Source organism: Bufo bufo, chromosome 6 (assembly GCF_905171765.1).
Source record: "Bufo bufo chromosome 6, aBufBuf1.1, whole genome shotgun sequence".
In the NCBI taxonomy this organism is placed as follows: domain Eukaryota; kingdom Metazoa; phylum Chordata; class Amphibia; order Anura; family Bufonidae; genus Bufo; species Bufo bufo.
The window spans coordinates 84,740,639-84,755,206 of NC_053394.1; the positions used below are offsets into that span (position 1 = coordinate 84,740,639).

The window sequence follows — 14,568 nt, forward strand, 5'->3', positions numbered from 1 at the left end:
GTGCCGGCTCGTGCTGCCTCTGCTGCGAAGCTCCTTATGTCCATCAGACAGGGTTCACGATCCGTAGCTGAATACGCCATTGAGTTTCGTACCCTGGCAGCAGAGGTGGGCTGGAATAATGAGGCTCTGGTCGCTGCTTTCTCTCATGGTCTCTCGGATGCCTTGAAGGATGAGGTTGCAGCTAAGGACCTACCAGTGGAGCTCGAGTCTCTTATTTCTTTCCTGATTTTGATTGACACCAGACTCAGGGAGAGACCTTCCTTTAAGGAGAGCCTGCGGAGGTTTTCTAACAGATTGGCGCCCACGTTTGCTGTCCCACCCGTGCCTCCCTCTCCTCCCACGCCTCCTGGGGATGACTTGTCTGGGGGTGAACCCATGCAGCTGGGGTTTGCTCGCCTGTCCGAGGGGGAGAGGGTACTCCGGAGACGCGAGGGCCGATGCATGTACTGTGGTCTCGGTGGGCATTTTCGGTTGGCATGTCCGAACCGTCCGGGAAACGCTCGCACCTGAGATCCTGTAGGGGGCAGATCTTGGGTGGAGTCTCCTCGTCCCCGGTTTCCCGTGTTGACAAACCACTGATCACTGTTGTCCTCTCCTGGGTCGGGGGCTCGGTGACGACCCAGGCGTTGGTGGACTCTGGTGCTGGTGGTTTGTTCATTGATAATGTGTTCGCTGCCGCCAATTCCATTCCTCTGCAGGCTCGAAGTTCCCCACTGGCTCTTGAGGCGATAGACGGCAGACCCCTTCTGCCGCCACACGTGACTCATGAGACCCTTCCAGTGGGGATAGCCATTGGTGCCGTTCACAGAGAGTCGGTCTGCCTCCAGGTTATTTCGTCTCCACACTACTCGGTGGTCTTGGGGTACCCCTGGCTCCGGAAGCATAATCCGACTTTCGATTGGAGATCGGCCGAGATCCTCTCGTGGTCACCGCAGTGTGGGGCTAGTTGCATCCATGGGTCTGTCAAGTTGCTGTGTACTTCCTCGGACTCTCTGTTGCCTCCTGAATACGAGGAGTACCGGGATGTATTCGATAAGGTGCGCGCGGTTGCCCTACCTCCGCACCGCCCATACGATTGTGCCATAGAGTTACAATCTGGTGCCGTTCCTCCTCGTGGCAAAGTCTATCCACTGTCGGTAGCGGAGAATGAGGCCATGGAGGAGTACGTGAGGGAGGCGCTTTCACGCGGACACATTCGCAAATCCTCGTCCCCGGCAGGGGCTGGATTTTTCTTTGTGAAAAAGAAGGGCGGTGAGTTGAGGCCTTGCATCGATTACAGGGGTCTCAATCGCATCACGATCAAGAACGCTTACCCGATACCCTTGATTTCCGAGCTGTTCGATCGCCTTAAAGGGACCACGGTCTTTACCAAACTCGACCTGAGGGCGGCATATAACCTGGTAAGGATCAAGGCGGGCGATGAGTGGAAGACCGCGTTTAACACCAGGACCGGTCATTATGAATCCTTGGTTATGCCCTTTGGGTTGTGCAATGCGCCCGCAGTCTTTCAGGAATTCATCAACGATGTTTTCCGTGACCTGTTGCAGCAGTGTGTGGTGGTCTATTTGGATGACATCTTGGTATATTCTGAATCCATGGAGGCCCACATTCTGGATGTCAGACGAGTGTTGCAACGGTTACGAGAGAACAAGCTGTTCGGTAAGCTTGAGAAATGCGAATTTCACCGATCCCAGGTAACCTTCTTAGGTTACATCATTTCCGCTGAGGGGTTCTCCATGGATCCTGAGAAGGTTTCGGCTGTCTTACAGTGGCCCCAGCCCAGTGGTCTTCGTTCCCTGCAGCGCTTTTTGGGCTTCGCCAATTATTATCAGAAGTTCATCAGGGACTTTTCCATGCTAGCCAAGCCTCTCACGGATCTGACCAGGAAGGGCAGTAATTCCCAGGTTTGGCCGCTCGAGGCCATCCGAGCTTTTGAGGCTCTAAAGTCCGCCTTTGTGTCGGCTCCGATTCTGTCGCATCCCAACCCTGGGTTGCCCTTTGTCCTCGAGGTGGACGCGTCTGAGACGGGAGTAGGCGCCCTTCTGTCTCAGCGTAGAACACCAGAGGGTCCTCTGCTTCCTTGTGGGTTTTACTCCCGGAAACTGTCTTCCGCGGAGTGCAACTATCAGATTGGTGACAGGGAGTTATTGGCCATCGTGCAGGCCCTTAAAAAATGGAGGCACTTGCTCGAGGGTTCGGTGGTTCCGGTCCTCATCCTGACGGACCACAAGAATCTGACCTACCTTTCTGAGGCCAAGAGATTGACACCACGTCAGGCCAGATGGGCTCTGTTCTTGTCACGTTTTAATTACGTGGTCTCCTACCTACCCGGTTCCAAGAACATCAGGGCGGATGCCTTATCACGGCAGTACTCCGAGCTGTCCAGGGAGGAGTCGATTCCGACTTCGGTCATACCTCCGAATCAGATCTTGGCCGCCATTCGCACCAGCCTGACCTCTCCCCTGGGTGAGCAGATTTTGGCGGCTCAATCTGGTGCTCCCTCTGGGAGACCCAACGGCAGATGTTTTGTGCCTGAGGAGTTGCGCACTCGGTTGTTGCGAACCTACCATAACTCCAAGACCGCGGGGCATCCTGGAAAGAATCAGCTGTCCTGGGCTGTTTCACGTCTGTTCTGGTGGCCTTCCCTACGTTCCGACATCGCCGCATATGTAGCGGCATGCTCCGTTTGTGCCCAGAGTAAGTCCCCTCGGCACCTTCCGTTGGGCCTTCTGCAACCCATAGCCACCGGGGAGCGCCCATGGTCACACCTGGGGATGGATTTCATTGTGGACCTCCCTGCATCCCGAGGCCATACGGTCATTCTCATGATTGTGGATCGGTTTTCCAAAATGTGCCACTGTGTTCCTCTCAAGAAGTTACCCTCTGCACAAGAGTTGGCCACGATTTTTGCCAGGGAGGTCTTCCGGTTGCACGGTTTGCCCAAGGAGATTGTGTCGGATCGGGGGAGTCAGTTTGTGTCCAGGTTCTGGCGCGCCTTTTGTTCCCAGTTGGGGATTCATCTCTCCTTCTCCTCGGCCTACCACCCTCAGTCCAATGGGGCCGCAGAACGATCCAATCAGGCCTTGGAGCAATTCCTTTGTTGCTATGTCTCCGATCACCAAGACAATTGGGTTGACCTCCTGCCTTGGGCTGAGTTTGCCAGGAACACGGCGGTGAACTCTTCCTCTGGGACGTCTCCCTTCATGGCCAATTATGGGTTCCAACCTGCCGTGTTACCGGAGGTATTCTCTCCCCAGGATATTCCGGCTGTGGAGGATCACCTTTCCGTCCTACGTGCTTCTTGGGTACTGATCCTGAAGTCCCTTGAGGTCTCTGCGCAGCGCCAGAGACTCCAGGCTGATCGCAGACGAGCGCCTGCTCCTTCCTACCAGGTCGGAGACCGTGTATGGTTGTCCACCCGCAACCTTAACCTTCGAGTGCCCACTCCCAAGCTGGCGCCTCGCTTTGTTGGTCCCTTCCGAGTGCTTCGCAGGGTAAACCCGGTAGCCTATGCCCTTGCGCTTCCTCCTGGCATGCGGATCTCCAACGTGTTTCATGTCTCCCTGTTGAAGCCACTGGTGTGTAATCGTTTCACTTCCTCGGTTCCTCGGCCTCGTCCGGTCCAAGTGGGTAATCGTGAGGAGTATGAGGTGAGCAATATCCTGGACTCACGCCTGGTCCGCGGTCGGGTGCAGTTTTTGGTCCATTGGCGTGGTTATGGTCCAGAGGAGCGTTCCTGGGTTCCCTCCGCAGATGTCCATGCTCCTGCCTTGCTCCGAGCCTTCCACGCACGCTTCCCTCAGAAACCGTTCTTTACTCCGCGGAGGAGGGGCCCTTGAGGGGGAGGTACTGTCATGGTCTTACCTTCTTGCTGTTCTCCTTCGTTTGACATGTGCTGGCGGCCATCTTGGTTTCTGGGTTCCTTGTAGCCTCCCACCCTGCGGCTCCTCCTTCCACCTGGGAGGAGCTGGATGCCTAGCTCATATATATAGGAGGTCTGTGGCTTCAGTTCCTTGCTTGGTCCTCCTGTGTTCACTTGCTTCTAGACTGCTGCTGCTTCTGGTTCCTGATCCTGGTTTCGTCCGACTACCCTGCTGGTTCCTGATTCTGGTTTCGTCCGACTACCCTGCTGGTTCCTGATCCTGGCTTCGTCTGACTACCCTGCTGGTTCCTGATCCTGGCTTCGTCTGACTACCCTTCTGGTTCCTGACCTCTGGCTTCGCAAAGACTCTGCTTCGGTTTCGCCATCCGTTTGGACTTTTGCTTTACAGCTTTATTTTCAATAAAGCCTTCTTATTTTCACTTATCTCTTGTTGTATGTCTGGTTCATGGTTCCGTGACACTTACATCACAAAAAGTGCATTACCAAGTGATCAAAAAGGCGTATGTCCCACAAAATGATACCAAGAAAACCGTCACCTCATTCCCTAAAAAATTAGCTCCTACATAAGAAAATCGCTCAAAAAATAGCTCTCAGAACATGGAGACATTAAAACATATTTTTTTTGGTTTAAAAAATGCTATTATTGTGTTAAAGTGAAATAAATAAAAGAAAGTATACATATTAGGTATCGCCGCGTCCGTAACAACCAGCTCTTTAAAGATATCACATGACCTAACCCCTCGGGTGAACACCGTAAAAAAAATTAAATTAAAAACAGTGTCAAAAAAAGTTATTTTTTTCAACTTACATCACACAAAGTGCAACACCAAGTGATTAAAAAGGCGTATATCCCACAAAATGGTACAAATAAAACCATCACCTCATCCCGCAAAAAATGACAAAATCATTTAAAAAATAAAGAAAAACTATAGCTTTCAGAACATGGACACATTAAAAACATAATTATTTTGTTTCAAAAATGCTATTATTGTGTAAAACTTAAATAAATAAGAAAAAGTACATATTAGGTATCGCCATGTCCGTAACCATCTGCTCTATAAAAATATCACATGACCTAACCCCAATTTTTTGGTAACCTTGCCCCATAAAGTGTTATAATGAATGATCAAAAAATCATATGTACCCAAAAATAGTACCAATAAAACTGGCACCTTATCCCCTAGTTTCCAAAATGGGGTAACTTTTTGGGAGTTTCTACTGTAAGGGTGCATCAGGAGGGTTTTAAATGGGTCATGGCACCTAAAAACCAGTTCAGCAAAATCTGCCTTCCAAAAACCATGTGGTGCTCCTTTTCTTCTGCGCCCTGCCGTGTGCCTATACAGCAGTTTATAACCACATGTGGGATGTTTCTGTAAACCGCAGAATCTGGGTAATAAATATTGAGTTTTGTTTGGCTGTTAAACCTCGATGTGTTAAAGAAAAAATTGGATTAAAATGGAAAATCTGCCAAAAAAGTGAAATTTAAAAATTTGATCTCCATTTTCCTTTAATTCTTGTGGAACGTCTAAAGGGTTAACAAAGTTTGTAAAATCAGTTTTAAGTAACTTGAGGGGTGTAGTTTCTACAATGGGGTCATTTATGGGGGTATCCACTATGTAAGCCTCACAAAGTGACTTCAGACCTGAACTGGTCCTTAAAAAGTGGGTTTTGGCAATTTTCTTAAAAATTTTAAGGATTGCTTCTAAAATTCTAAGCCTTCTAACATCCTAAAAAAATGATGCCAACATAAAGTAGACATATTGGGAATGTTAAGTAATAAATATTTTGGTAAATTTGGGATTTTTTCATAAATAAAGGTGAAATATATTGACTCAAATTTATGACTATCATGAAGTACAATGTGTCACGAGAAAACAATCTCTGAATGGCTTTGATAAATAAAAGTGTTCCAAAGTCATTATCACATAAAGTGACACATGTCAGATTTGCAAAATTAGGCCTGGTCAGGAAGGGGGCAAATGGCCCGGATATGAAGTGGTTAAAGACTTGAAATCTCCACTTTTTGGTAAAGAAGTTAGATTTTTTTTCAAGATACAAATGCGACTTGACTCAACTGGGATCCCATCTAAATGATATAAAAGATTTATTGGGGTTCTGATGGAACTTTTTTATATTGATGACCTATCCTTAGGAGAGATCCTCAATATCAGAACAGCGGGGAGCTGACTCCCTGGACCCCCGTCAATTAGCTGCTTGAAGAGGATGCGGCGCTCGTATGAGCGCTGCCTTCTCTTCATTGTTTAACTGCTCTTCATTGCAACAGCAGCAATGAGCAGATGTAATTACAACTAAGCTATCTCATTGAAGTGAATGGTATGGGGTAGTTGTAATTACACCTACTCACCACTATTGATTGGCAGGGGTGACGGGAGTCAGTCCCCCGCTGATCTGATATTGGTGACCTATCCTGAGGATAGGTCATCAATAGAGATGAGTGAATCGAATCCCACAAACTGGAATTCAATCAGAATTTCAGGATAAGTTTGATTCGCCTCGAAGCCGAATTTCCTCGTGCTTTGTGTCAGCGAATGGATTTAACCTGAAATAGTGTAAAAAACAAACAAATTCAAACTTACCTCCTCCATTTTCTCTCGAAGGGCCGCCAGCCTCCATCTTGATTAAAGATCTCCGCCGAAATCCCGTGCGTGGTAACGTATGATGTCAACACGCCAGTCGGCGTGATGACGTAATCTCGCGCCGTGCGAGATTTCGCTCCAGGTCTTCAAGCAAGATGGCGGCGGCCGACCCGTCGCGAGCAAATGGAGGCAGTAAGTTTGATAAAAAAAAAAGCTTTATTGTTAATTTTACACTGTTTTTACACTCAGATACTGCGATCATGTATGAGCGTGGCATCTGAGGGGTACAATGACGGGGACGGCGCTATAGCAGCTCCCTGTCATTGCACCTGCTACTTACAAAAAAAATTGCTTTGTGACGAAGTAATTCGGCACAAAGCAATTATTTATTTTATTTTTTCGACCAATCAGCCGAATCAAACTTTTCAATTGTTCGGTCATCTCTAGTCATCAACATAGAAAAAAGCGAACAACCCCGTTAATGTTTTTTTCAGAAATTGGGTATTTGCCCAGCTCATAGAATGAAGCGGTAATAACTCCACTTCTGAAACAGGATACTGGATTTATATAGAGCAGTGTCTTAACACCGATATCAAAATTTCCAGACCGATAATACATCAGGATCAAGCCGATTTTATGCTGGGACTGGGACTGCCCTCGTGGCACTTGTCACCAAATTTTCTTAATGGATTACAGTACAATTATTCGGCAGTGAAGTTGCTCTGAATGGTCACAAGGATATCCGCATACATGTTGCTAAGTGTCCTTCCAAGTGCTGGGAGTCATTTGGTAAGAACAAATCATCTGACAGACGCCCTCTGAAGAATTTATTTGGGATGGGAAGCGTTTTATAATTAAATAAATCTTTTTTTTTTGTTGTAACATAGTTTGTAAGGCTGAAATCTTCCTAATTTTAAGCTAAATTACTTAGCTGAGCAATTATAATTTCTAACTAGAGAAGAAAAAAATACAATTATATAAAAAAAGAAAATGAATATAAGAAAAAAGGATGTCCCATATATCTGTTCAAACAATAGAGGGTAAGCATAACACACTAACCTCTTCAAAAACACGATGATGGGGGTTTAACTGGTGCAAATAAAAAAGGAGCAATTGCCAACAGCAACCAAACATTTTACAACTTTCATTAAAAAATCTGAAAATTAAGAACTGACTGGTTGCTATTGGCAAGAGCTCCAATTTTATTTGCACTATACACATAAGTGGGGCCCAGCAAGTAAAATATAATACCGTACATACGACCAGCTTTACATTTTTCTTTCATGTACATTTATGAAGGCGTACAACCTTTTCAGTTGCTGTCCTGTAGCCTACCTGGTAATAACTTTCGTCTTGCCATAGCTGCCGCCCGGTGACTGTCATATTCTACGAAGGCAAACCCACGATTTTTAGTTTTGTCTGCAGCACTGGGATAGACAATAACATCAATGACTCCATCTGTGACTTTCTTCATCTCAACTAGGATTTCTTCTCTCTTTTTGCTCTTTGGGATTCCACCAACAAATAATCTACAATTGTCCACGCTGGCACAGACCCCTAACAATCTCCCATTTCTGGAAAAAAGGAATTTTATTCATTTGGTTTGATTAAGTGAAATGGTTTGATGCCATAATCATGCTATCAATGAAGAAGCTTTTTGTGGCCTTTCTCTAGATCAGTGTTTTCCAATCTTGTTACTGGAGGAACCCCTGACAATTTCATATATCTCACTACTACCTGAAGAAGCCTTACAACATAAGGTAACACATTATATTATACTTGTCAAGCATATTTGAGCAGGATAACACCAGTTTGCTCAGTTTGGCTTCCCTAATAAAAAAGTAAACTTGATGCTGTCCTTTGTATACCCTGCAGTATCTGATACAAGGGAAAAAAATTCTAGATTTTAAACAAATTATCTTGCAACCTTGATTAGTACAGTGATTTCCCTCTATATGGCATTTGTAACGTTTTTTTTATAGGTTTTATGCCAAATCAGTATGAAAAGATATTTTACCAATAGTTTAAAAATGTGCAGGTTTTGATAAATTGTTTTTAAACTTACACGTGCCAATCGGGTACACGATCGTTCATACAACACTTGTTCCTGATCATTGGCCATAAATGCCAATCGCATCTGTTAGGTGGGCCTAAAAATCTGCAAACTGTATGACGACTGAACGATCTTTTTTGTCTCATATAGTTTGCATCAGCACCCTTTAGCGAACACTAATTGACTTGGCCAGACATCAATGTATAAAAGGACTCTAAGAGGGGCCTAAATGACCTAGCTGTGCTACATATTGTATTCTAGAAAATATGGATCCAAAATAATGATCTGGGTGACCATAGGTGTAAGAGCAAAATCATTTTATACCTGCCAGAAGTTCTTGGATCCCAGATAAATTGATAAATTCATAGTGATACCAGGACATAGGTGCAAGATGTATAGAAACCAACATAGCCGTATCAGCAAGCATGCAACACCATAAAAAACAATAATTGCTAACAAATCATACTTTAGAAAAGTTATTACAAAACCACTAAACTTACCGAATTTCGTAATTATTGAGCTGCTTGATTGCATTTCTGGCATCTTGTCTGTTAGTGAATGTTACAAATGCATATCCCCTATTATTTCCATTGAAGTCCATCATCATTCTCATTTCATAGATTTTTCCTATCTGCAAAGATAAAATTCTATAATACACACAATAGATAGATAGATAGATAAATACTGTAGATAGATAAATAGATAGATAGATGGATAGATAGATATACATAAACCCTTTCATGCTAATAATAAAGGAATGGTCTAGTGTAGTGTTGGTCGAGTAGAATGCCTCGGGATGCTCGGGTGTTCTACCGAGCATCCGAGCACAATGGAAGTCAAAGGGAGAAGCAGAGCATTAAACTCTGAAGCGGGTGGTGTCTGGTTCACATGAAAAGGTCAGAAATTGATGGAAACACCACTGAAATGGTTTGGGAACAGCATGGGGAGGATATTGGGAAGCATCTTGCACTGCTGGGAACGATGTTGTCCAAGTAGTACGCCAATTTTACAGACTGACAATAATACGCACCAAACCGAAGATAAAATCAATTTTAGAGGAACAATTGTTAGGAAACATTCTTTCCTGTATATTTACTTGTATATAAAGTGCAAGTGCTGCCAAAAATTACAAGGAAGAGGCACTCCGATACAACCTGTATATCACATAAAGGAGGGCCTCATTCACATTGTGGTACAATTGTTCAGGTAGTGGGACTCCTACACTCATACACTGCGTGCAGAATTATTGGGCAAATGAGTATTTTGACCACATCATCCTCTTTATGCATGTTGTCTTACTCCAAGCTGTATAGGCTCGAAAGCCTACTACCAATTAAGCATATTAGGTGATGTGCATCTCTGTAATGAGAAGGGGTGTGGTCTAATGACATCAACACCCTATATCAGGTGTGCATAATTATTAGGCAACTTCCTTTCCTTTGGCAAAATGGGTCAAAAGAAGGACTTGACAGGCTCAGAAAAGTCAAAAATAGTGAGATATCTTGCAGAGGGATGCAGCACTCTTAAAATTGCAAAGCTTCTGAAGCGTGATCATCGAACAATCAAGCGTTTCATTCAAAATAGTCAACAGGGTCGCAATAAGCATGTGGAAAAACCAAGGCGCAAAATAACTGCCCATGAACTGAGAAAAGTCAAGCGTGCAGCTGCCAAGATGCCACTTGCCACCAGTTTGGCCATATTTCAGAGCTGCAACATCACTGGAGTGCCCAAAAGCACAAGGTGTGCAATACTCAGAGACATGGCCAAGGTAAGAAAGGCTGAAAGACGACCACCACTGAACAAGACACACAAGCTGAAACGTCAAGACTGGGCCAAGAAATATCTCAAGACTGATTTTTCTAAGGTTTTATGGACTGATGAAATGAGAGTGAGTCTTGATGGGCCAGATGGATGGGCCCGTGGCTGGATTGGTAAAGGGCAGAGAGCTCCAGTCCGACTCAGACGCCAGCAAGGTGGAGGTGGAGTACTGGTTTGGGCTGGTATCATCAAAGATGAGCTTGTGGGGCCTTTTCGGGTTGAGGATGGAGTCAAGCTCAACTCCCAGTCCTACTGCCAGTTTCTGGAAGACACCTTCTTCAAGCAGTGGTACAGGAAGAAGTCTGCATCCTTCAAGAAAAACATGATTTGCATGCAGGACAATGCTCCATCACACGCGTCCAAGTACTCCACAGCGTGGCTGGCAAGAAAGGGTATAAAAGAAGAAAATCTAATGACATGGCCTCCTTGTTCACCTGATCTGAACCCCATTGAGAACCTGTGGTCCATCATCAAATGTGAGATTTACAAGGAGGGAAAACAGTACACCTCTCTGAACAGTGTCTGGGAGGCTGTGGTTGCTGCTGCACGCAATGTTGATGGTGAACAGATCAAAACACTGACAGAATCCATGGATGGCAGGCTTTTGAGTGTCCTTGCAAAGAAAGGTGGCTATATTGGTCACTGATTTGTTTTTGTTTTGTTTTTGAATGTCAGAAATGTATATTTGTGAATGTTGAGATGTTATATTGGTTTCACTGGTAAAAATAAATAATTGAAATGGGTATATATTTGTTTTTTGTTAAGTTGCCTAATAATTATGCACAGTAATAGTCACCTGCACACACAGCTATCCCCCTAAAATAGCTAAAACTAAAAACAAACTAAAAACTACTTCCAAAAATATTCAGCTTTGATATTAATGAGTTTTTTGGGTTCATTGAGAACATGGTTGTTGTTCAATAATAAAATTAATCCTCAAAAATACAACTTGCCTAATAATTCTGCACTCCCTGTAAAGCCTATGCACTATGTGAAAGGGCTGCCAAAAATTACAAGGAACTGGCACTCCAATACACCCTTTAATACACATAAAGGAGGGCATCATACACACCCTTGAAAAATTATGATTGATGGCCTGCTGGTGACCCTCAAAAACATTAGGAGCAAGAGACTACTGGTGACCCTCTAAAACATTAGGGGTGAGGGTCTGCTGCTGAGCTGACTATCTAAACAATTAGGAGTGAGGGTCTGCTGCTGATCTGACCTTCTAAAACATTAGGGGTGAGGGTCTGCTGCTGAGCTGGCCATCTAAAAAATTAGGGGTGAGGGTCTGCTGCTGATCTGAGCTTCTAAAACATTAGAGGTGAGGGTATGCTGATGATCTGAGCTTCTAAAACATTAGAGGTGAGGGTCTGCTGCTGAGCTGACCATCTAAAAAATTAGGGGTGAGTGTCTGCTTCTGAGCTGACCATCTAAAACATTAGGGGTGAGGGTCTGCTGCTGAGCTGACTATCTAAACAATTAGGAGTGAGGGTCTGCTGCTGATCTGACCTTCTAAAACATTAGGGGTGAGGGTCTGCTGCTGAGCTGGCCATCTAAAAAATTAGGGGTGAGTGTCTGCTTCTGAGCTGACCATCTAAAACATTAGGGGTGAGGGTCTGCTGCTGAGCTGACTATCTAAACAATTAGGAGTGAGGGTCTGCTGCTGATCTGAGCTTCTAAAACATTAGGGGTGAGGGTCTGCTGCTGAGCTAACCATCTAAAAAACTAGGGGTGAGGGTCTGCTGCTGATCTGACCTTCTTAAACATTAGGGGTGAAGGTCTGCTGCTGATCTGACCTTCTAAAACATTAGGAGCGAGGGCAGCCTAATAAGCATGTTGATATGATGGAGGAGGAGGACGAGGAAAGGAAGATTGAACCATATACCGTATTTATCGGCGTATAACACGCACTTTTTCCCCCTGAAAATAGGGGGCAAATGATGTATGCGTGTTATACGCCGATATAATGTTAAGAAGCCATGTTTTTACAGTATACACCATGGGTGTCAAACATGCGGTCCACGCCCGCAATGAATATCTTTGCGGCCCGGCAAAGATGCAGCATCGCAGACTGCTATTTATGAGCCGGGAGAGAGGAGGGGCTGGAGTCTGTAACTAGGGGCGGGGCCCGGTGCAGTCACTGTACTCTTACACCGGGCCCCGCCGCTCACCAAAGTATTTATAAACGTGAATTCTTATCCTGTTATTAAGTTGAACTAACGCTGCGCTCTCCCATGTTCCCATGTTCCCCTGTATCCCTATAGCACTTACTTAAGCTTCAATAGCAGGCAGAGCGGACGGCAGCAGTAACGTCACTCACTGACGTCGAGCGCCTGCTCCGCCCACTTTATGAATGAAGCAGGCGGAGCAGACGCGCGACGTCAGTGAGTGACGTTACTGGTGCCGTCCGCTCTGCCTGCTATGGAAGCGTGTTCGTAAGTGCTGTGGGGATACAGGGGAACATGGGAACATGGGAGAGCGCAGCGTTAGTTCAACTTATTAACAGGATAAGGATTCACGTTTATAAATACTTCGGTGAGCAGAGGGCCGGTGTATTGGGGGACACTGTTATGAGGGGGATCTGTGGATGACATATAGCAGTGTCATCCACAGATCCCCCCCATAACAGTTCCATCCACAGATCCCCCCACCTCATAACAATGCCATCCACAGATATCCCACCCCATAGCAGTACCATCCACAGATATCCCACCCCATAACAGTTCCATCCACAGATCCCCCACCTCATAACAATGCCATCCACAGATCCCCCATAACAGTGCCATCCACAGATCCCCCATAACAGTGCCATCCACAGATCAACAGTTGCTTTTACTGTCCTTTTACATTATTTACTTTATAAGTGGTAATAATATTAATAAAAAAAAGTTCTGAGCTACCCTTATTTTGCTTCAAAGTTCTTTATTTGAAATTTAATATTTTTTCCTGAAATTTCCCTCTTAAAATGAAGGTGCGTGTTATACGCCTGTGCGTGTTATACGCCGATAAATACGGGTATCCACCACCCTTTTTTGTGGTGGAAGGGGTGCATGGGAATACAGTGTATTCAATACACCATAAAAGCCACATTTAAAGTGTCTTTATGTTCAGCCGCCTTTCTCTGGTGGAGTAGAGAAGCCAGGGGCAATCCAGGCCTTGTTCATTTTGATAAGAGTCAACCGGTCAGCATTTTCAGTTGACTGGCGGATGTGCTTATCAGTTTTTATGCCCCCAGCAGCACTAAATACCCGCTCTGACAAACCGCTGGCAGCAGGGCAGGCCAGCACCTCCAAGGCGTAGAGCGCCAGTTCGTGCCACGTGTCCAGCTTGGACACCCAATAGTTGTAAGGCACAGAGGGATCATTGAGGACGCAGACACAGTCTGCTACGTACTCCTTCACCATGTTCGAAAAATTTTCGCTCCTTGTGACAGTAGGCAGTGCATCAGGTTGAGGGTGCTGGCGGGGTGTCATGAAACTGTCCCAGGCCTTGGATAGTGTTCCCCTGCCTCTGTTGGAACTGCTGTGTGTTGCCCTTTTCTCCCCTCCTCAGTTGCCCAAGGAACTACACACTCTGACCCCCCAGCGTAAGCAGCTGAAAATTTTTAGAGCAATTTTTCCACAAGGACCTTCTGGTATTGCACCATTTTGCTCGTCCTCTCCACCACAGGAATGAGAGATGAGAAGTTCTTTTTGTAGTGGGGGTCGAGAAGGGTAAATAACCAGTAATTGGTGTTGGCCAAAATGGGTACAACACGAGGGCCATGGGAAAGGCAGCATAACATAAAGTCAGCTATGTGTAAGTCCCAACAGACAAGATTTCGCTGTCCTCATCAGGAGGATGACTCTCAATCTCCTCATCCTCTTTCTCCTTTTCTGCTCATTCACGCTGAACCGATGGAATAAACCTGCTATGGGTACTGCTCTCTGTAGTGGAGGCAACCGTCTCCTGCTCCTCCTCCTCCTCATCCAATTCGCGCTGAGAAGACGAAATGAGGGTGGTCTGGCTATCAACCTGTGTACTGTCTTCCCCTATTTCCACCTCTTCCACATGCAAACGTTCCGCCTTCATTGTGAGCAGTGTGCGTTTCAGTAGACACAGAAGTGGGATGGTTACGTTGATAATATCGGCATCGCCGCTCACCATCTGTGTTGCTTCCTCAAAGTTGCGTAAAACCTCACAGAGGTCAGACATCCATGCCCACTCATCGCTTG

General features: G+C 45.6%; 1 protein-coding gene across 3 annotated transcripts in view; it reads right to left on the reverse strand.

The window, feature by feature from the left end:
- The window catches only part of A1CF (APOBEC1 complementation factor), a 129,498-nt gene that overhangs the window by 80,658 nt on the left and 34,272 nt on the right, over positions 1-14,568 (reverse strand). For all 3 annotated transcript variants that reach the window (XM_040434789.1, XM_040434791.1, XM_040434788.1), the window contains exons 4-5: positions 9,034-9,164; positions 7,816-8,054 (exon numbers count right to left, since the gene is read on the reverse strand). In XM_040434789.1, the coding sequence (XP_040290723.1) occupies positions 7,816-8,054; positions 9,034-9,164 (370 nt within the window). The remainder of the gene's footprint in view (positions 1-7,815; positions 8,055-9,033; positions 9,165-14,568) is intronic.